The sequence below is a fragment of the Marmota marmota genome, unplaced genomic scaffold (assembly GCF_001458135.2).
Source record: "Marmota marmota marmota unplaced genomic scaffold, marMar, whole genome shotgun sequence".
NCBI classification, from domain to species: domain Eukaryota; kingdom Metazoa; phylum Chordata; class Mammalia; order Rodentia; family Sciuridae; genus Marmota; species Marmota marmota.
The window spans coordinates 24,572,895-24,595,969 of NW_025999842.1; the positions used below are offsets into that span (position 1 = coordinate 24,572,895).

Consider the following 23,075-nt stretch of genomic DNA (forward strand, 5'->3'; position numbering starts at 1 on the left):
ACTTAGTGAGGCCTTAAGCAATTTAACAAGACTCTGTCTCAAAATTTCTCCATTGAGAACTCAATTTTTTTTTTTTCCTAAAGAATACAGTATCTTGCTTAAAAGCAGGCTCAAAAATATATCTAAGGGGCCAGGGTTGTGACTCAGCAGTAGAGCGCTTGCCTAGCATCGATCCCTGGCACCACATGAAAAAAAACAAATAAAATAAATGTATTGTGCCTATCTACAACTAAAAAACTATTTTAAAAAAAATGTATCTAGCACAGGGGTTCAAATCCTAGCCTCACCAATTATTAACTGTGATTTGGGTGATGCCATTTAGCCCTATATATTTCCATTTCCTCACCTGTACAGGTTTGTTTAAGCTAATACTCATAAGGCACTTCAAACACTGCCTAGCACATTATAAGCACCTAATAAATGTCAGATAGTTTTAATATTAAGGCTATTTTCATATTGGATAAAGAGAAATAATTCAATCAAAAGGTTACTACAGTAAATGAAAAATTTAAAAGTATATAATTCAAGTATATGAAATATACAAAAGGTAATCCTATTATTATCACTAGAAAACAGAACTAAAGGGCAATGAGATAAATAGAGAGTAGAATGGCAACATTATGAATCATTTGGGAGCCGAATCCACAAAAGTTGCAATCGCCCTTTAGTCCTTCCTCTTTCTCATCTTTCCAAACAATTACAACCAAGTTCTATAAATTCTATTAAAGTTATGTCCTCTTCTCCATTTTCACTACCACTGCCTTAGAAAACTCCTCATGCTTGCTCCCTGAAAACAATGCAACAGCCTCCTATTGGTTGCCTGACTACAATATTTTTTTTTGCTCCATTTCAACACATTCTTCATGCTCAATATTAAGTTTAAAGCAAAAATGAAAAAACAAAAAACAAAAACCCAGAACCTTTATTTAACATTTGCAATCATCCCTACCTATAGCCTCAAATTTCTTGTTATAGGTGCAGTCTTTCATAATTTGGCCCCAGTCTACCTCCCCCACCTCATCTTTTCTCTCTCACTCGTTATGCAATGTAAGCCAAGCTCCAAGACTCTGAGCTACTGTGGGTCCTCAAATATGCCATGCTCTGTGTCATCTCTGTGCCTTCTGATGAGCCCAGAACATTTCCTTCTTCCTTTCCTTATTCTTACCTGACCACTTTATATTTCTCTATAATTCAACTTTCCTACTGCCTCCTCCATCCATTCCCTGAGATCCTGCCCTACCCCATGCTCATTCCACTATCCAAGTCTGCATGAACTTTATGATTAATATTGTAAAAGCAATGCTAGTATTTAAAATCCATGTAGTTTATCATTCAGTTCCAAGAGCTGAAACTGAAGATCTAAGCAAAAAAGGATGCATCTAACTCAAGAATTACGGCTCTAATATTTCAGGTTTTGTTTAATAATCAAAATTATTTTTAAAGAGATGGAAAAACTCTTTAAATGTTAAAATTTCAACTTCTGATAATACAACTATTTTCCAAAATGAAAACAATGAGGGATTTTTTCCCCTCTAGCTTTTAAAACAAATCACTGACAGCTACAAAATTAAAAACATTATATATCCAAATGTGGAACTAATATATATTCTTCTGCCTGTATTACATGCATTCATTTAATATACTGGATTTTAGAGAAAAGGCATTTTGTTTTCATTCTGTAATTAACAAAGGCCTTTAATAAAATTTAGGAATAATAACTCCCTCATGTGGAAATCAGTTTAAATAGGCTCTCTCTTACTAATAAGTTTGGCAAGTCATTTAAATTTCAAAACACTTAAAATTATAAAGTTCAACTCTAGATATGACAATTACAACTATATACTTATAAACATAAGTAAATAATGGACTAGTTCTAAAGTGACAGTAAAGTTCATGGTAGAATGCATAAATTGAAAAAAAATTATATTCTTCAGGTTTGATTTTTTAAATGAACATTTTATGTACTAAATACTTTAACAATTTTAAGGCAAGTAATCAGTTTAAGATGTGGTATGTTCCTAAAGATTTTTAAATTAATCTGGTTGTTTATTAAAAAAAAATTAAATGTCTAAACAACCAAAAATTTGATAATACAATTATATTGGTAACTTTAGAAAATGGAGACTCGATTTATTGTGAGAAATTTTTATATGAGAAAAATAAAAGTTGAGAATAATTATTAAAATATTTATGACTGAGATCCTGCTATTATCAATCCTAATTATTTTTTTTAAATTTAGCCCATTATCAACCAAGCAACTGGTCAAATTAAAAAGTGTTACACTTAGAAATAAATGTTTCAAACTCTTTAATTACCATAGTATTCCATCCTCAGACAAGACTCACAATGAAAGGTACATCCTCCATGAGCATATTTTAATTTATAATTATTTAATTACTATTTTCCTTCTTTCTAGATTCCAATAAAAAACATGAATGTAAAAACTAATAAGTATTTTATAAAATCTAAATAAAAATCATGTCATTAGTGGAGTGGCTAAAAAATGCAAGTATAAACACAGCTATGTATCATTGAATTGTTAAATGGTCATTCCACTTCATCAAACTACTCACCAGATACAGTATTCACCAATAAGAATTACATTTATGGTTCTTCCCTGAAAAGCAATCACCTGCTTAATAAAGATTCTATGGGGGCTGGGGTTGTGGCTCAGTGGTGGAGTGCTTGCCTGGCATGTGTGGGGCACTGGGTTCGAGCCTTAGCACATGAAAAAATAAATTAAATAAACATATTGTGTCTATCTACAACTAAAAAAAAAAAAAAGATTCTATGACTTCATTACCTTTAATTGAAGGTTGGTCTTTGGTGTAAAATAAAATAATAAATGTACTACAAGGTGAACAATCTAAAGATTTTTAAAATATTTTCATTCACTCCCAAGTTCATACAAATTTCAAAATTAATTTAAGCACTTTACTATCTTAATTTTCAACATTCTAACATGACTCATTATATTAAAAACTAGGTAGGTTTTTCCTCAATATGATTAATTTTGCATACAGCATGAAGAACATTAGACTTGAAATTAGGAGACCTGAGTTTTGGTATCACCTTTGCCATTAACTCTTTAGGATTCAGTGTCCTTGTGTACAAAATCAGAGGGAAAGCTAAAAATTTCTAAGTATAGTGAATAAAAGCTCAACTCCCGATTTTATTTCTAATAACTCAACTGCATATTTTTGTATAAGTATAGCACAAGAGTTTTAAGAAGTAAAATTGTATGTCTTAATACAGGTTCACAATTTCCTTTATATATGTGAAACTAAGAACATACTTTTAAAGAATACTACCCAATAGCATTCTTTACTACTACTATAACTTTTGTGCTACTTTTCATTTTACAGAATGTCAATGACAATTCCGTATGGTAGGTATTATTATTCTAGTTCTATAGGATGTAGAAAACTGAGGCTCAATGAGTTGTTAAAATGTGACTAAGTCTTGGGCCAGCAATGCAGTTCAGTGGTAGCAGGGAACATGACTATCATTGCGTAAGGTTCTGTCTGGGTTTGGCCCCCAGCACTATTATAATAACAACAACAACAAAAAGTCTACAACCTACAAAATGGTTTAACAGACAATCTTTATGGTTAATTCTGAAGTTGTCTTGGAATTAAAACATGACTAAGGAAAGGAAAAAGGTTTTAGGTTTGTTTAACAAGAAGATGCTATTCATACATAACTGGAATTCAAAACCAGATTTTCTGATTCCGAATGTCCTTCATAATATAGCAAAATATAATACTGTATTGTATATTTGATTATGATTTTCAAAAGTTTATGATTTTCAACATTTAAAACAAATGCAAGATTTTGTGATAACATGTATAGAGAAGATACAATAATAAAAACAACCAAGATATAAAATTAGAAATATATACATTAAGAGGTCTAACAGATTTACTGGAACTTAAAAGCATTTCCAAAGTTTAAACATTGGTATTTCTTCTTTTCTATATTAAAATATTTTTAAAATATTTTTTAAAATATTTTTTTTAGTTGTTGATAGACCTTTATTTTATTTATCTATATGCAATGCTGAGAATCAAACCCAGTGCCTCATATATGCCAAGCAAGTGCACTACAGCTGACCCACAGTCCCAGTCCTATATTAAAACTCTTTAATCACACTTTTGAAATAGTGATTATTACAAGTATTATATTTTGATTAAGTTTGTATTATTAAAATTTTCAAATGCATTTGTAAATGTACAATTGGTATGATCAACTGAAGCGTCCAGACTGCTTTAGGAACCATCTCAGCCTACCTAGGTAAAACAATCCTTTCCAATTCAAGTTTGATATTTGATAGTTTTGTTAACCCAAATGTTTTAATCTACAGCATAAAAGCTTTTCTAGCAAGTACCAGAACAATTTAGCGTAACTGGCAAATTATCAAATCCAAACTTCAAACAATAATTAAGGTAAACATTCAAATACTCACTTTGTTATTTTGTGTCACAAGAATACCTCCACCCCCAGGTTTCAAAGGCACCTCTTCCATTGCTCCAAACACATCAGTTTCAACAGAAAAAGTTAATTCTAGACCTAGATCACTAATATCATTATCTAAAATCCACTGCAAATTTTTGGCATATTCTGGATCAATGGATGCTACATCTTGGTAATTTACAGGAATACCTAAAAAAATGCAAAAACACAGCAGTTACAGTCCATTTTTCTGTCTTTCCTCATCTGTTTAATGGTAAAATACTGCCCTCTACGGATACATTGAAAAACTGCAAAACAGAATCCAATTCACAGCATGGCTTTAAATGGATCTAATTCCTAAATGTGTAATTCTAAATATTAAGCCTGTTTTTTCCACATCTTTACAATGAAATCTTTCTTTAAAATAGATATTCCGTAAGTTGTCATAAAATTTCAGAAGTACCAAATATCTTATTAAATTGTATTCTTTGCACAAACATATACATGATAAAATAAAAAACAAAAATTTAGAAGTGTTTTTTTAAAAATAGGTCATTTTTTTTGCCTCTGACCCCCAAATGCCTTACACATAGATGGTGTCCAATCAAAATAAAAATTATCTCATTCAAATGCCACTGATTACCTACTTAGTTCACCCTTAAAAGCTTAAGAAAATTACTGTAAAAACATGTGTACAGAAATAAAAAATAAAACCATACCAAGAATGTGTTTGTAGAATGATCGTGTGAAGTAAATATTGACCAACTGCCTATGGTTCAAAGCTAATCCCAAGATCTGGCCAGCAAACCGGAAATAGTTCAAGTGATCAGGATTTACATAGGAGTTGCTATTAGGCTGAAAAGTTGTTCCTATTAAAATAAATACCAAAAAATTATACTTAGGAATCTATATGCAGAAGAGAGATAACTTAAATGCAAATAAATTAATTCACATATAACTTCAGTAAAGCTAATCATATTAAGCTTCCATAGGAATGTTCTTTGTGGATACACAAACAGGCAGTAGAAATGGAAGTACTGAAAATAACCATTAATTCACATACATTATCAGGACAAGTCCAAATATAAAGAGAAAATTTTAGAATACTTTCAACTAAAGTAGTTGGAAGAACATTAGATACCTTCAAAAAACCTAGTAAAAGATAATACACATACACGTATGAACACCCATTTTCCTAGGCAGTGTGGCAATAAATACTAGGCTATAAACTAGGGCAGATATTGTCTCATTCATCTATATATGTCCAGGGCAATTATTATTCACTTATTTTTGCTTCTCAAGGAAAGCAAACAGTTATGAGAAAGACTAAAACTTTTAAATGTACAACTGTTCTTAATAGACCTAGTCATTGAACTTAATGCCTGTTAAACAATGATCAGAAAATCATCTAAGTTTCCAAGTCAACCACTTCTTTCACATGGCAAATAATCAAGTTTAAACAATTAATGCTGAGGTAAAAGGAAAAATGGCAAGAGTAACAGTTACTGGTTACAGTGTCAAAATCTAATTTTAAGAGTATAATTCCACTTTTATGAAATATCTAGAATAAGTGAATTCATATATATTCAAAGTAGATTATACTTCAAGTAGTTACTTGAGGCTAGGGAAAGACTGAGGAGTTATTTAACAAGCAGAATTTCTGCTTGGGCTGACAAAAAAGTTCTGGAATCAGTGGTGATGGTTGTACAGCATAATAGGTCAATAGTGTCAATAAGTTGCAGACTTTCAAATGGTTGAAATGATCAATATTACATATTTTACCACACAAAAACACATAGTCCAATCGAAAAATCTAATGTCAACTTCTCAACTTCAACTCCACTGATTTTTCTGTGATGATCATTAACCTGGATTAAAAATTCATTCATTCAAGAAACATGAACTCATGCTATGTACTACTTACTGTTCTAGGTACTGAGGCTAAAAGAAAGGATAACTGATAAATATAACAGAAATAGAATCAAAGAAAAATAAAGTAGAAAATATTATTAGTGAAATGTTTGGTCATTTGGAATACATACTTGTGATAATACTTTGAGCTTTGATTTATCATTGTTGAAATTGGATTAAACTGCTGTCACCCATTTAATTAGATGTAAGGGAAAAAATTTAGAAGCTTATGGTTGAATGGCCTAAATAAGCCACATGAAGTTCATCATTCACTCTTAAATACCTTTGAATAATTTCCAGTCATGAGGTATGACTGGATATGAAAAGACAGAGCAAGGCCTTGGAGAAGAAGAAAGACATCAAAGATCAGCATAACCATAATTCCAAAACCATATTATTTTATAATGAGAATATCACAATTTTTTTTTTATCTGTTCAAATAGAGAACATTAGGGTTACTGGTGAACCAGCACTTATTTTTGATGAGTCTATTTTCCTCTCCTAGCTTTGTGTAATTCTTTCACTATCTAATACTTTCTGGGAAATTTGGATTCTTAAAAAGAATAGATAAGGAGAAATTTAAAGGAAAAAAAGGAAGCAAATGGGATAAAAATCTTCAGGACAGGAATAATAAATAGTTTTTAACTTGAAAACTAGTTAAAACAGAGTATAAAATTTATATTAAGATTTTTAAGTTCAAAATAATCACAACTATGACGGTCCCAGGTTCTTGTTTTCACTATTAAAAATTCTGGGGCTGGGACTGTGGCTCAGTGGTAGAGTGCTCGTCTAGCACATGCAAGGTGCTGGGTTCGATCCTCAGCACCACATAAAAATAAATAAATAAAATAAAGCTATTGTGTCTAACTACTTCTAAAAAAATAAATAAATGTTTAAAAAAATTATAAGTAATCTAGGGATGATTTAAAGTATATGGGAGGATATGCATAGGTTAAATGCAAACACCAGACCATCTTATAGAAGGAACTTGGGCATCCATCCACAAATTATGATGTGTTTAGAGGGGGCCTGCACCAATTACTAGCAGATTCTGAGGGATGACTGAACATTGGCATGTGTAAATTCTGAACTATTATTCAGATAAATATGATTTATTGAGATATTTTTCAAAATATAATGAAAAACTTTTTTGTGTGGTGCTGGCAGTCAAAGGGCCCTGTGCACACAAGACAAATGTTTTACCAATGAGTTATATCTCAAGCCCTGAAAATACAATTTCAAGAAGGAAATCCTACTACATAATTATTTTCAAAGAATAATAGTAACAGTATCTAATACTTATTTCATGCTTTCTTTGTGCCAAGCATCAAAATAAACATTTTCACATCTCAGCTAATTGACGTATCCACTAACTGAATTCTCATTGTGTTATAAAACAAGTTATCACCATTTTCAATTAAAGGTTAACTTCACTAGTCTAATATCAAATTTAAAAAGTGGCAGAGCCAATATTAACACCTAATGTAACCCCAAAATCCAAACTCAAACAGTATCATAAGCTGCTTCTCTATCATGAGCATCTTAATTTGATTAGAAAATAAGTTTTTTTAAAAAAAATTGTTACAAATAACAGTCTCTCCAGATGTTCCCCACATTCAGGAACTCTTAAATCCTAAATGAAATTCCTTCATGAAACTAAACTTAATAACAAGATAATATTTCACCTAGATTTTTAAATTATTATTAAAACCATGACCCTAAAGAGAAATCATGTAGTTTACAAAAAGAACCACAATTTTTACAGTCTATCCCCTCAACATTTGCTTTGTTATGTGGTATTAAGGAAGTACCTCTAGTAATGATTTTCACATCAAATCTGAATTTCAGGTATGAAACTAAACAGAGGCAGAATGAGGGGACTATAAAGAAAAGCAAAGCCTAAAATATGCTGAATTGAGTTTTAGAGATTAGGCCTAAAATCTTTAAACTTAGCGCTTCATTGAACTTGTCATACTGTTCACAAAGACACTAAATTCACCAAGAGCAAACAATCAAAGGTTACAAAATTAAAGCAGGCAGTCCCATATTCTTAAGTAATTTCAAATACCCAAGGAGCGCATTACATAGGTGAATGCCTGCAGCTTCCTAGCTTCATTGCAGCCCACTCCTGTTGGCCTCTCCTCAAGTAATCCTTCTTATTAAATGGAGATTTGCTGCTACACTTGTTTGGAAGCAGTCAGAAGCTACAATTAATTAGGTATTCTCTCCTTGTAAGAGAATGTAAATACTGGAGAAAGAAAAAATTTGCAGGAAAAAACAATGGAACTGTGCGCAAAGCATCTGAAATCTAAAATCCTACTTTCACTTCAAATATAAGTCTTTATTACAGAGCTCTCAAACATACCCTCACAAAAATGAGGTGGTAACCAATTCCATTGAGTCTATAATATCAAATTACAACTCTATAGGTCCAAAAACCATTTCCACAAAGAGAGCTGTTCATCTGTATTATATGGTTAGGTAAGAGCTTTGTAGTTGTCAGGTCTTGATCTCTTAAAAGAACTGAAAAAAAAAAAAAGTCAGCATGCATAAATAGATTATGAGTTAAGATTTAACATCACAATTTCTAGATTTTGGTTTTCATAACCAATATCTTTTTTTCTTTTTAGAATAAAGTAACAGAATTTATTTTTGAAACATAAAGGAAGCAGAACTCTCACAATGGAGGAATCACACTAAATTTTAGATGTAGAAACTCAAATAGGGTTAGCAAATTTTTATTTTTCCAAATACGGACTTTTTTTTAAGTCCATTACTAGCAACACTATTTTATGGAAGAAAACGTTAGCCAAAAAAGTAGGCTAGGGCTGGGGATGTGGCTCAAGCGGTAATGTGCCTGGCATGCGCGGGGCGCTGGGTTCGATCCTCAGCACCACATAAAATAATATAAAGATGTGTCCACTGAAAACCGAAAAATAAATATTAAAAAAAAAGTAGGCTAAAGGATAAATATCAATTGAATAAATTTCAAAGGGCAGATAAGAACTTGTTCAGGACCTCAAGACAAGCATTTGGAAACCAACTCTACTACACTAAGTCAAGTTCCACTTTCGGTTCTACCACTTGTCAGCTTGTCAATATAGACAAAAACTCTGAATTACAGTTTTTGATATGGGAATGCCTCATCTAGTTCACAGGGTTACTGTGGGAATCAACAAAATGTACTGAAGTAGTTTGAAAAATATGACAAGTCACCAAAAAAATCAAGACCACACAACTTACCATCCGCTGACTGGGTAAACAATGCATAATCAGGATTGACTATCTCATTAGACAGAATATCAAACCACTCTCGCACAACGCCTTGACCCTAAGGTTCAAGAAAATGAAATTTAGCATCAACAGAAATATATTATGCTGGAAACTTTTTTTCTGAATGAGAACAAAATTAAAACATTAAATTTCTTTGTTTATCAATTAAATATTAAGCTTCATTCAAATGTGTTTCTTTTATATACAGTGATTTCCAAATAACTTATTTTTATACCCACCATGCCTTCTTCTCCATGGAATCGTACAGCAATCCCTTGTTTTAGCTTTGCACAATTTGCTTTTGATACAACTTCACAGCTACTCCTAAAAATAGAATCTAAATATGTAGCATTAGTTAATTTTACATATTAAAATTTATAATAACAAGTACTTTGTGCCTCACACGTATATCATTTTCTTTTTTAAACATACCTCTGTGAACCAGCAGAATGTCATTTTCATTTACTGGCCTGTGCACCATGTCTGAATCTGGTTGTCCTGAATGCAAATGTTCATAGAACCATTCACAGCGATCTTTAAATGGCTACCCAAAAAAATGACAGGAAAATATATTAATAATATTTCAGTCACCTAATTACCAGATTTATTAGCATACTAACTGCTAGTAAATTTCTACAAATAATCATTCTTAGACCTCTAATTCGCAATAAGTATTTATTAGATAATGTTCAAACATTTCAGTAACTATTCACAAAAAGGCAGATGTTAGCTGAAATACTTTGACAACCTAGACAATGTATTTTTTAACATCCTTATATTTTCATTGCTTCTTGGCCATATGGCTAGGATCAAACATAAAATTCCCACATTTTCAATAGGAAATACTGATAAGTTATATCTAAGAACTTAATGTTGGATATATAATTGAACATATTTATTCTCAATTTATTTTAAACCCAACAAAGCTTATAAGAATGAATTTTCACACCCAGAAAAAGTTACAGTGAATGTTCCACTTCAGTTTTTATGAAAATAATCTTTTATACCTATCTTCATTCTTATTTCTCTTTTGAAATACAGACAGCAACTAGAAAGTTATTTGTTATCCTTCTGTCTTTCTTTCCTCCACCCTAAACATTGAAGAATAAGATCTCTTAAATGGTAAAGAAAATTTCTGCCTTTTATTCATCTAACAGGTAAAGCAAACTGCAAGTGATCTATAATTTTTATGATTAATCTGAAAGTATTATTGAGTACCTAGTATGTGCCAATACTAAAACATAAAAGCTGTATAAGTGTCACTCTCCATGTTAATACTTAGTAAAGTTGAAGAGATGAGAATAGCATAGAACAGTACAATAGTGTATATCAAATTCTAAAAAGTGAAGTACAAACTACTGATGCAACTAAGAATTTAGAAACTTGAAGATGAATGGAGTACAAAGGTTTCACAAGTCATTTTCTGAACTAGAATTTAAAGCTCAGTAGGACTTGCTCAAGCAAGGAGAAAAAGGGGCACAAAGAGAGACAAAGAGAAAGGTACAGAAGGAGAAATCATGTCCCTCTGGAAGATGTAGTGAAGGCACTGGTATAAACAGAATTCTACTTCTATACATGTTGAAAGAAAAATGTTTGTATAAGTAAACTGAGCACATAATTAAGGATCCTGAGAATTCAGTAAAACATACAGGAGCCACTATGTATATTGGTTAGAAGAATATAATACAGTAATTAAAGTGAGTGTGGCACCAATTTAAAGGGAGATTATCCAAGTACAAGTTATAAAAACAGCTACTAAATAATGAGGTCCACATAGTGGTAGGAAAGAGGAACTATGAAGTAAATCTAAGAGCCATTACTCCTCTAAATAAAAATGAAAAGTAAAAGAAGATCGCTAGAGATAGAACTTACTAACAGATATAACTTGGAGAGAAAGAAACTTTCTCCCACAACTTATTGCCACACTCCTAGAAGGCACTGATGGGAAAACAATAAACAAGGTTTTATGTATCCTGAATTTAATTTTATTGTAGGATATAACTATTAGGGGTTTGGAAATAAATACTTGACTCTGCTACACTTGAAACACTGAAAACAGAGTCCAGCTGAAGTTGGAAACAAGCTAAGGTACCTTGTTCAAGAGAACAGAATATAACCACCAAGAAGAAAGAAATTTACAATCCGAGGTCAGGATTGAGAATTTGCTCAGCAAATAACACACACCACTAAAAAAGTTAAAGGATAAACAAGGTGGCACAATACCGCAGAAGCTACAGGTTTCAAAAGGTAAGGATGAGCAATACTACCCCCCAATACCACAAAGAAGTTACCTTTCAGGAAGTTTCTAGGTTATCAGTCAACTTCTTTAGTTGAGCTAAACTAAATATTAGTTTTGCTTTAAAAGACTTAACGCTTTTTATTAGTTCTTAATAAAATATTATTAGTTTAGATAACCAATATTATTAGTTTAGATAACTGGTGAGAGATTAACTTCTATCTCTTAATATTTGCTCTTTCACATATAGTATGCATCTAAGTACTTAATTTTTAGTAAACAGACTGGAATATAACGTACTTGAAGTTTCAATGCTAATTATTTCTAAAATTTTGGTAAAAGAGGAGAAAACAAAACTTTACACTGAAGCAACATATTTAAGTATGAGCTTTAAAGTCACATAAGCATGGTTTAAAATGCTGGCTCAGTCACTTACTGAATTTGTGATCCTAAGGAAATTACTAATTCCCTCACAACTTGTTTTCTTACTCATAAAATAGATAAAATAATACCTACTTCAAGGATTTATTGTGAGGATTTAAAAAATAATGCAACAGAACATAATAATCATAATTATAATCACAAATTAGCTAATGCTTTTTAAGCACCAATAAGCCAGGTATTGTTTCAAGACCTTAAGGTGCATTAATCACATGCAACCCTCGTAACACTGAAAAAAAGGTACACTTAGCCCCATCTACAGAAGCAAAAGATATGTAGCACTAAGAAGCTAAGTAATTTGTGGAAATACTCAACATCCACAACAATAAATAGATGATGGTCTATTACCACTCCCATAAATGTTAAAATTGTCAATAATTATGACAATACATGACAGTAAGCTTACTTGCCATTTTAAGATATTAAACTGTCTTGGATCTATAAAATGTGAACCAAGAAATAAAAACAAATGCAATTTTTTAAGTAATTCATATAGAACATTAAAAGGTACCAATTGCTACCTTCAAAATCTAATAAAGATATCTATAAGACCAATATACACATGTGCACGCATGCGTGCACACACAGTCACACATATACATACACAGCTCTACAAAGCTGAAAGGCACATTTTTGTATGTAAACTTTCTGAGTACCTGCATTTCCATATATAATTCACAAAACAGGACTGATTACAGAGGCTCCTCTTAATAGCATTTGTACAGCAACACAAAATGTGTCTCCCTTTAACTACTGGCCACCTGAAAACCACCAACAGAAGAAGAAGTCAATCCTTCAGAAATAGCTGGTCTTCAACTTGTTTGGAAGAAACAGTCTCCAAGTTACAAAAAATTTCTGAGTACAGAACACTTTTTTTTTTGATGTGAGAGTAAGTTGCCAACATGCTGCCCAGTACACCCATAAATACTTTCTATATATATTTCCTACAGAGAAATTATCCTACATAACCAGTTAACAACTATTAAAAATCAGGAACACTGGGGTACACTACTGTATCCAATTCCCAGACCCCATTTCAGGTTTTGACAATTTCCCAAAGATATCCTTTATGAGCATAATGATTCATGAACTACATTTAATTATCCTGTTTCTCTATCTCCTTCACTCTGGTTACAGTTATTCAATGTTTTCTTAATTTTCATAACCTTGACACTTTTAAAGATTGCAGTTCACTTAATTTTGTAGCACATCCCTGTTATCAGAGTTAGCTTAATGCTTCCTCATACTTAGATTTAGGGTATGCATCTTTAGCAAAAACATCACAGAAGTGAGGCCATGTTCTTCTTAGTGTATCCTATTAGCTGGCACACTTCTATGTCTGCTCTGATTACTGCAAAGCTTCTCCACTGTAAAGCTCCCATTTTCTCTTTGTAATAAGTACTCTGTGAGGAGATATTTTGAGACTATAAATACCCACCCCTTATAGAACTTTCCAAATTCATTCATTAATTTTTCCAGTATAGATACATGAATTCCTATCTTATTTATAATATGCTATTATCATTACTTATTTTGATATTCCAATTGTTTCAAATTTGGCCAATAGGAATCCATTTCAAACTGGATTCTGAGTCATTTTGACATAATTCCATGATTCTTTGAACACATCTTTACTTTCCTGCACAAGAAAATGTTACAGTTTCATCTTGTACTTTTCCATAACCTGACCTTGGAATTCACCATTTCTCCAATGGGCCCTGCTTCATTTAGAACGTTATTTAAAGACCAAGAGCTATATGCCAAGTTTGCTATATCTTAAAGAATGAAAACTCTGTTCACACTGATATCTGTTAATTCAAATTTAATAACACAGAATTTGTTCTAGTTTCCTCCATTTTGTAACTCCTTTCTCCAACATTAGGCTCCCATACTTATCTGATCAACACTCACCTCCTCTCCACCTCCCATATATAACCAACTTCCTATTGTTGACATGACCCCTTCACTGTAGAATGTTCACCACCCCACTGAGGCTCTGTCAAGTAACTATGAGAAGCTGCCACCATCTTCCACATGGATCTCCTCCTTACGCCACTCCAATTCATCTATCTCATCATGAGCCCTCTTCTAAACAGATACCTCTTTACTACACCCAAACTCCAAAGCCCCACATTAGGCCAGCAGGATGCATGTGAATATTCTTCATCCTGGTAAGTTAACAAAACTCTCTCACTTGGTCAAAAGGACAGATATCTAATGCAGATGCTTTTCGACTAAACTGTTTGGGAAAGGGGAAAAATGAAAAACAGAAATAGTATTAAAAATAGCAAATTATATCTTTTTCAACAACTAAAAGCTTCTTTTACCTAGTATCTCATTTGCCCTAGTAGATAGCCATATAGTACAGGTCAACAAAATGAACTTGAGGGGCCAGTGATATAGCTCAGTGGTAGTGTACTTGCCTAGCATGCACAAGGCCCTGGGTTCAATCCCTAGAAACAAACACATATGCACAGAAACACACACAAAGAAAGAAAAAGAGAGAGAGAGAGAGAGAAAATATGGATTTAAGACACTGGTGATGCAGCTCAGTGTTAGAGTTTACCTTGCAAGTGAGAGGCCCTGGCTTTAAAACCCAGCATCACTGCCACCACCACAACAAAAATAAACATAAGAACCAGATAGACTTTTAAATCCTATTTCTTACACTTAATAGCTGAATGGCTTAAACATGTCATTTAACCCCTTCAATTCAGTAAAAGCAGCTGATTGTTCGGAGAATTAAATAATTAATGTAAAGCAAATACATGGTACTAAACCTATAATTAGCATTCAATAAGCATAAGTTATTACCATTGCCTTCTTTTACATAATCATTATTAAACAGGAATCAAAAGATCCCTATGTACATCTGTATAATTTTATAAAAATGAATTCTTAGCTCTTTTAACTTCTGAAAGGGTTCGTGTTCCTAAAGACATTAAAAACCTTATGGTATTTATTATCTCATGACTACTAATGAAATCACAGCCTCCATTCTATCCTTTACATCTGATAAATTATTTTCTAAAATGATTTTCTAAAATGTTGCCAAGATCTGTTATTCTCCTGAAGCTTCCAAATAGTCTAGCAAACAAAAGAAGATTCTGCAATCTGGCAATCAAGGCTCAATACAATATTCCAATATGAACCTATTCTACCTTTCCAGGTACTTCCACCTAACTGAAATTTCCACCTGCATGTGCCAGCCCATATTTTGGCTAGAATATTTGTCCTCCTCTTTACTCCCATCAAAATACTGCACGTTTCTCAAGCTTTTCAAAGTCATTTAAAATCTACCTCCTTTTTGAAATTTCCTTTCACTAGAGCAACCAAAAGCAAGTTCTTCCTTCCTTAAACTCCTGAAAAACCAGGTGATACATAACTACTGACTTATAGGTATATATATTACCTTCCCTGCTAGATTGAATTCGGATCCTCTTGGAGAAATGTGATTTCTATCTCCAAATCAACTACCATTTATTAAGCATATATACCAAGCACTCTTCACAAGTTACTCTTCACAACAGTCCTACAAAGTTGGTTCATTATCTTTTATAGATGAAGAAATCAAGGGTCAAAGATGTTAAGAAATGTGCCCAAAGTCATATAACTGGTTAGAAGCAAAACAAGTTTTTCCCTAGCATTTTTTCACAAAACATGAGATATATGGAATAAATAGGTACAATCTTCATAAGGGGAAAGATTGTCAGGTCAAGTAAGTTTAGAAAGATTAGCAATGTTAAATCACTATTTTTATCCAAAGATTTTCTCAAAGCCTTTTAACATGCTACTCATGTACTTTACATATTTCCACAGGACATAAGTCTATTTCCCAAATGTATTTGGGGATAAAATCCTTTTCTCAAAGACCATCCACGACACAGGACTATTGATTCATGAAACTCACTTCAGGAAATGTAGTAATGTATTCTGTAGTCTTTGCACGGGCATTTGCACATAGTAGGCACTCAATACACATTTCTTCAAGAAGAAAATTTATTCCTCATATTAAAGCAACATGTAATTCCATCCCTCTTACTTACAGGAGGTTTTAAGTATAATGCTGACCACACTCAATAATATTTGAATTTTAAAAATTTATTTCATTACTAAGACTAAAAACAAGATGAAGAAAATTTCTACCTGTGCTTTTATGATATGCATGAATCTTGACATCAACTCAGGACATTCAAGGAGAAAGTGAAAGTGGTCAAAAATAATTTTAGGATTTCTAAAAGAAAAATATATTTTGTTAAATGGACAAGAAATACAAATACCATTAAATGAAATGCAAATTCAGATATATAGATAACTGAAATAAAAGAAAAATATATTAATCCTCTCCTACTGCATTTTGAATTGTTATTGAACACATTTTGAATGGAAACAGAAATAGCATTTTTTTCTATTTGGAAGAAACCAAACTTAAAGAGAAGAAAGAGTGCCAAGACAATCCATGAAATCTCAGAAACCCTTACCTGTTAACAAAACATTTTAAAACTTCATCATGTTTGCAGACAAATTCAATAAAACGGGGTGAAGTCATTCTGTGGGGATTAGGCAAAAATCAGAATACATAGACAAACATTGGTGATAAGATACAGAAAATCTGATAAATATGTATTGAACTGGACAGGCTTGTAGACCATAAGAAAGAACTTGGGTTTGGATCTTCTTTATAAATTCAGAAAATTAAGGCATGCCTAGTCGATACGTAGAATGAAATAGTATGTATGTATGTATAGATATACACACACACACATATATGTGTGTGTGTGTGTGTGTGTGTATATACATATATATATATAAAACTTCTCAATAACAGATGACATAAACAAGTAACTTTTTTAAAAATCTTGAAAGTATGAGCATCTCTGCTCTATGAATTTCAAACATATAATTAAGATATCCTATATAAAATGACATTCTCCATTCTACAAAGAAATTTTGTACTAGAATCAGATTAGTACAATGAGTACTCTAAAACAAGATTAGAATAGGATCTTTAAACATCAATAATTACTTCTTGTTATTGAAATTACAAAAACATCATATCTCTTCTTCACTTATGAGAGCAAAAAATAATAAGCTGAAACCTTCTTACCCTGGAGGCATCTGACAAGAACAGCACATGTAAAAAGCTTGAATGACAGCACTTAGCCGGTTGGCTGTCATAGAAATAACATCCTGACAATCTGCATTGGCTTCCTGTTTCCCTGCAAGAGCATCTGGTTTAGATTCCCCTGTGCCAGTGGATAGATTTTCATAGCTCCCAGGTTCAAATGGTGGAATGGAAGTGGCATCTTGATCTTGGCCTTTTTGTTTCAGTAAAATAGAAGTGATATCTGTTGAGTCCTTTTTGTTTTTCATCAATTCTGTAGCTATTAAAACTAGCCATTCATCTAATGAGTGCCAAAGCAATTCCAGAGGCTATGAAGAAAAGAAAAGTTTTTTAGACATCATTCTTAAACTGCATAATTTAAAAAAAAAAAAAAAAACCCACACAGCCAGAAATATAGTGTAAAAGAGAAAATTTACTCTAGATACTTCAGTTTTCCCATATTAAAATGACAATAATGCTTCAAGGTAAGTAACAAAAATATATGTTTCATATAAATTATAATTTCTTCATTTATAGCAAAATTTAATTATTTGTGTATGTATTCCTGGTAATAAAAAGATAAAACTAAAATCTAACAATAAATTATAAGCAATTGTTCTTCTTTCAATTTCAAAAATTTAGTTTTAAGACTATACATTACTTTCATAACACCCCTAACATTTACTGTCAATAATTATCAATAATTTTCAATAAAACAAAAATAAGCCATTTCCAACTTAAAATAAAATTAGAATTCCCAAAGAACCTAATAAACAGTTTAAAATTCTCCTTTCTTACATGAATTCCTAGAATTTTGATAATTTATCATAAGAAATGATTAAAATATGACATTTCTATGAATAAGTATATAATCATACAATATATCTTGTTTATACATACATTCCATCTCAAATAATTAATAAAGAAGCACAATTACCAAACTTCTATCAAAATACTAATTAGCAAATTCTTTTTTTTGTGGTTTGGGGAACCAAATGCAAGACTTCACACACATTAAGCATAAACTCTACCACTCAGCTATGCCCTCACAGCTCCTTGCAAACTCTTAATTCCAAGATTAATGGGGCTGGGGCTGGGGCTGGGGCTCAGCAGTAGAGCACTCGCCTAGCATGTGCGAGGTACTGGGTTCGATCCTCAGCACCACATAAAAATAAATAAATAAAATAAAGATTGTGTCCAACTACAACTAATATATATATATTTTAAAAGATTAACATTTAAAAATAATAAGGGGGAAGAGGGCAATCAAACTGCTTTTTTACTCCTACAATATTTCAAATATTTCTGAGAATAGTGAAATGTCTTCTGTGAATTAAGAGTAAATAACATTTTATATTTAAATCATTTTATAAAAAATGCTGCAATAGGACCAAATACTAAAAAAATGAAATACAAACATGATCTATAATAATTAGTAGTTTTAAAACAAATATAAATGTCCAACTACTTTTTATTAAAAGAGCTGCTAGAATATTTTTAATCCCAAATAAGGATTAACAGTTAAAGAGAGAGTAGAGGGGTTATCATTCATCTTACACAGTATTTTAAATATTTTAAAATATTTTAACTAAACAAATAATCTTACTTTTAGAAAATACTATGAAAAAAGATCACGCAAGCATATTTGTTTCTGAAATCTTAGAGAATGTTTTAATAACCTGTTATGCCAGAAAATTCTTCTCAATTATTATCTAACAATACCTTTACAATATTTTCATTGTTTGTTCAATAATCCAGAACTTTATGAAGTAACCAGAATATTGTACTTATTATTTGCAAATAATTAAATCATCCCTAGTTCTTCATTCATACGGTGAACCAAAAAGCAAAAACAAAACAAATAAACTGAACTACCACTACTACAATCAACAAAACTTAGTACACTAACTAATTAAGCAGGAAAGCAGTTTCCTTTTTAAAGAGAAATTAATATTACCCTGGATGAGACTGAAATAAGGACCCCACTCATCCACAAACAGGGCTTTTCTAAATTTAGGCCACAGCTGAAAGATTTGAGGCCTCTGCTGTTTAAGGAAGGGCAGTTGCTATAAACAGTGACATGACACTTTTACTGAAAATGGCTTAGAATTATAATCACCATCCAAGTTTGAGCCTACAGTTACTCCTCATGAGCAAAACAGTAAACCTGCTATAGAAGCTGAATAAGAACTTTTTATGTCACAAACTATTTAGCTTTACATTAGAAAAAGAACTCCAAAATAGAAAGAACAGGTGGTCACGTAAATTACTTCAAACCAAAGAAAAAAGAAAAGTGATAAAACCTTGGAAACGGACACAGTGGATAGAGATGAGGCCTAAGGCAAGAATGATACAGGCTGATCATGTAGATGAACACTGGGCCTAAACTCTCACAATCCTATTTTCAAATACTGGCAATGTGCAAAAAAATTTAAAGGCAAACTTTGAATAATCCAAAATAATAACAATACAATGGATCTGTATGAAAAGATAGATACAAAAATCCTAAAAGTTAAGAGTTTTCAATAAGGAATAGAAAGAAAAAGAATATAAGCCACTAGGGGTCTTTCTTTACTTTTCTTTTTCCTACCACCTTTCCTTTTTTCACAACACATACACTAAACCTAAATTCAAACCATGAGGTAACTTTACATAAGAAATTGTCTCTTTGAAGATCTATTTAAAAAAATCACTCCTGAATCACAAACAAGAATACCATAAAAAATAACTTTAATTTATAATTGTGGCAGCAGCCACAGACAAAAAAGATTAAAATAAAGTTTAAATTTTAAAATAAAATATTGCAGTCTGGTTTTCTAGCTAATTGGTACAGAGTGGTTGGCTAACATCCATCTCCAGCATTGCAAAAATATAAATAAAAATAAACTATTGCATACCATATCTGTGATGCTTTCAATATTCATAAATAATAAATATATTAGATAGGATACAAAACACCATACATATAAATTGTTACTGAAAAATAAGTGAATTACTAAAGAAAATAGTAGCAGGTTCCTTGGCACTTTGAAAATAATGCTTCATTTCATGTTATTGAATGACTGCCACATTTACCTCTATAGTAACAATAAGACAATCATAGATGAGTTACAAACATTTAAAATTATATTTCTACACTATAATACAGAATTCCAAATTTATTGAACAAATTTTTTAAATTTTAAGATGTACTGAAGTAAAGTAGAAATGTGACAGGAAATTGATACTAACAGTTCATTAATAAGGGGTACTGCCTTGAAATTCTTTGTTAGTCTATTTCAATTCAATAATGTTAAATGTCACAACCCAAAAGATATTGAAGTTTAATTTTTCAATCTTTCTTGGCTTCCAAATTTTCCAAATACAATTCTATGAAACCATTAACAGTTACAGCTTACTATTTCACACTCAAAAAAGGGCACATCAGATTCAAAATAACCTAAACTGTCTTCCTCATGCTTGCTTACTCACTATAATAATAAAAACAACTTTCTCCTTCAAATACTCCAAAGTTCCAAAGGCTCTAGATGAAAATCTCTGAAAACACTGAAAGAATGGTTAGTATTGAGATTAACTTAAAGGACTTCTAATATAAATCAGAAAACTAATAACAGGATGTTAAACAATTTCACCTACTAAAAACACATGGCCTATAAACCCACTCATTCTTAATGGAAAACCCATTAGTTAATCCTAACAATAAAGTGACATGTTAGAGTACCTAGTTACTGAAATGGAAAGTAGAGATCAATTGCTACCTTACACAAAATGTGGTAAAGTTAAAATAGTATTCCCAGTCTAATGTTGTGCAACTCAACAGCAATAAAGATTTTTAATCTGTATTACCCCACAAAGCAGGAGACCTTATAGGCATGATGGCAATGTACAATGTCTACTTTCAGCCAGACTGGTGGGAAGGCAGATCATTTTGCTATCTCCCCAAAATGCCATGTTTTATTCATAAAATTGGATAGAAAGAGACTAATAAATTTCTTAAAAGTCAACACTTGTTAATTGTTTTTTAATTACCTGAGTTTTGGAATAAAAACATTTTACCAAAATGCAAATTAAAAATTTAAAGAGAAAATAAGTGGTCAAAGAGGCAAAAGCACTTATTCATGATGCAGAAAACACCTTTAAAAATAAAATGAAGGGCTGGGGATATAGCTCAGTTGGTTGAGTGCTTGCCTCACATGCACAAAGCCCTGGGTTCAATCCCCAGCACCACAAAAAACAAAAAAAAAAAATGAAGATACTAAAAAAATAAACTGGAAGAAAACAACTTTATAGACAGATAGCGAGATAGCTGGAGATATATATATATATATATCAATCACAGATACATGACAAAACACAAAGTTTGAATTCCATAAAAAGGAAAAAGAATGATATCTTCTTTTACCCTAAGTGTACTGACTGCCTAAATAGAAAATTGACATTTAAATCGAGCATGAAATACCTGTAGAGAGACTACTTAACATACACTTAAAAAAATTAAAAAAAAAAAAACATACACTTGATTTCTGATATCAATTAGCAAGTAAGTGACAGATTTAAATTTTAAAAACAATGAAAATCAGACAATACTGAATATAATCTATACCGAATTTAGATAACAGTGACCATATCTATAACTGATTTGATTTTCTACTTATCATTTTAGATGAACAGAAAGGATGAGCTGAAAGTAAAATCAAGGGTAGAATCAGTCCTAATAGTGAGCTATGCCAGAATGCATGAAGAACAATTAAATATGATATGAATGAGCATCAAAACTCACTTTAAACAGCACTAAAAGAATAAATCAATAATTTAGACTGAGATTTAAAATGACAGCAAGTTGTCAATCCTAACTAGTGTCAGAGGAGGTGATATACGAAAAGTCAGTTTGAATTAAAAGATGATGCATAATTTTCTTCATCCAAAAGGTAGCACGATGGAGGAAGGCCTATAAATGTACATACATGTATACAACTGAAAACTTTATTTCCAACACTGATTTTCTCTTATACCTATTCTAATACTTAAAAATACACAAGTGTCAAAATGTTTGCAAAACATTTATTTTTAAGTATCTACCAGTTTTTCCATGTTACAAAAAAAAGAATCATTTAACAGAGACTACCAATTTAGCTTCAAATTTTATAGATAGCAGAGTTATTAATTTAGTTTTCAAGGAAGTAGCACATAAAAACATTGCTTTTTGGATGTAATGGCGCTCAATGGCAGAGCACTTGCCTAGTACTGTGTGGCACTCGGTTCGATGTCTAGCAACACATAAAAATAAACAAATAAAATAAAGACGTGCTATCCATCTACAACTATAAAAATAAAAATAAATATAAGTTCATGAATGCCAAAAGAAAACTTTATACCATGAAAATCTCTGAAGAAAAATTACCTTTTGAAAAACAACATTAGTGGGCAGGGGGTGTGACTCAGAAGCAGAGTACTTGCCCAGCATGCACAGGGCCCTGGGTTTAATAAACAACACCACAAAAAATATATGTAATAATAATAATAACCATTAAAATATATTAACTTAAATGCAATCCCACAATGCTGAGTGCAGTGGTACATGCCTGCAATTCCAATTACCTGGGAGGCTGTGGCAGAAGGATCACAAGTTCAAGGCTTGCCTGGGGAACTTAGCAAGA

At 31.7% G+C, this 23,075-nt stretch overlaps 1 protein-coding gene across 9 annotated transcripts in view; it reads right to left on the bottom strand.

Moving 5' to 3' along the window:
• Positions 1 to 23,075, bottom strand: part of Hace1 (HECT domain and ankyrin repeat containing E3 ubiquitin protein ligase 1) — an 81,566-nt gene that overhangs the window by 16,299 nt on the left and 42,192 nt on the right. For all 9 annotated transcript variants that reach the window (XM_048815312.1, XM_015499680.2, XM_048815445.1 and 6 more), the window contains 8 exons: positions 17,422 to 17,747; positions 16,796 to 16,864; positions 16,461 to 16,548; positions 10,070 to 10,181; positions 9,877 to 9,974; positions 9,608 to 9,695; positions 5,173 to 5,322; positions 4,467 to 4,663 (listed from right to left, as the gene is read on the bottom strand). In XM_048815312.1, coding sequence (XP_048671269.1) covers positions 4,467 to 4,663; positions 5,173 to 5,322; positions 9,608 to 9,695; positions 9,877 to 9,974; positions 10,070 to 10,181; positions 16,461 to 16,548; positions 16,796 to 16,864; positions 17,422 to 17,747 — 1,128 coding nt within the window. The remainder of the gene's footprint in view (positions 1 to 4,466; positions 4,664 to 5,172; positions 5,323 to 9,607; positions 9,696 to 9,876; positions 9,975 to 10,069; positions 10,182 to 16,460; positions 16,549 to 16,795; positions 16,865 to 17,421; positions 17,748 to 23,075) is intronic.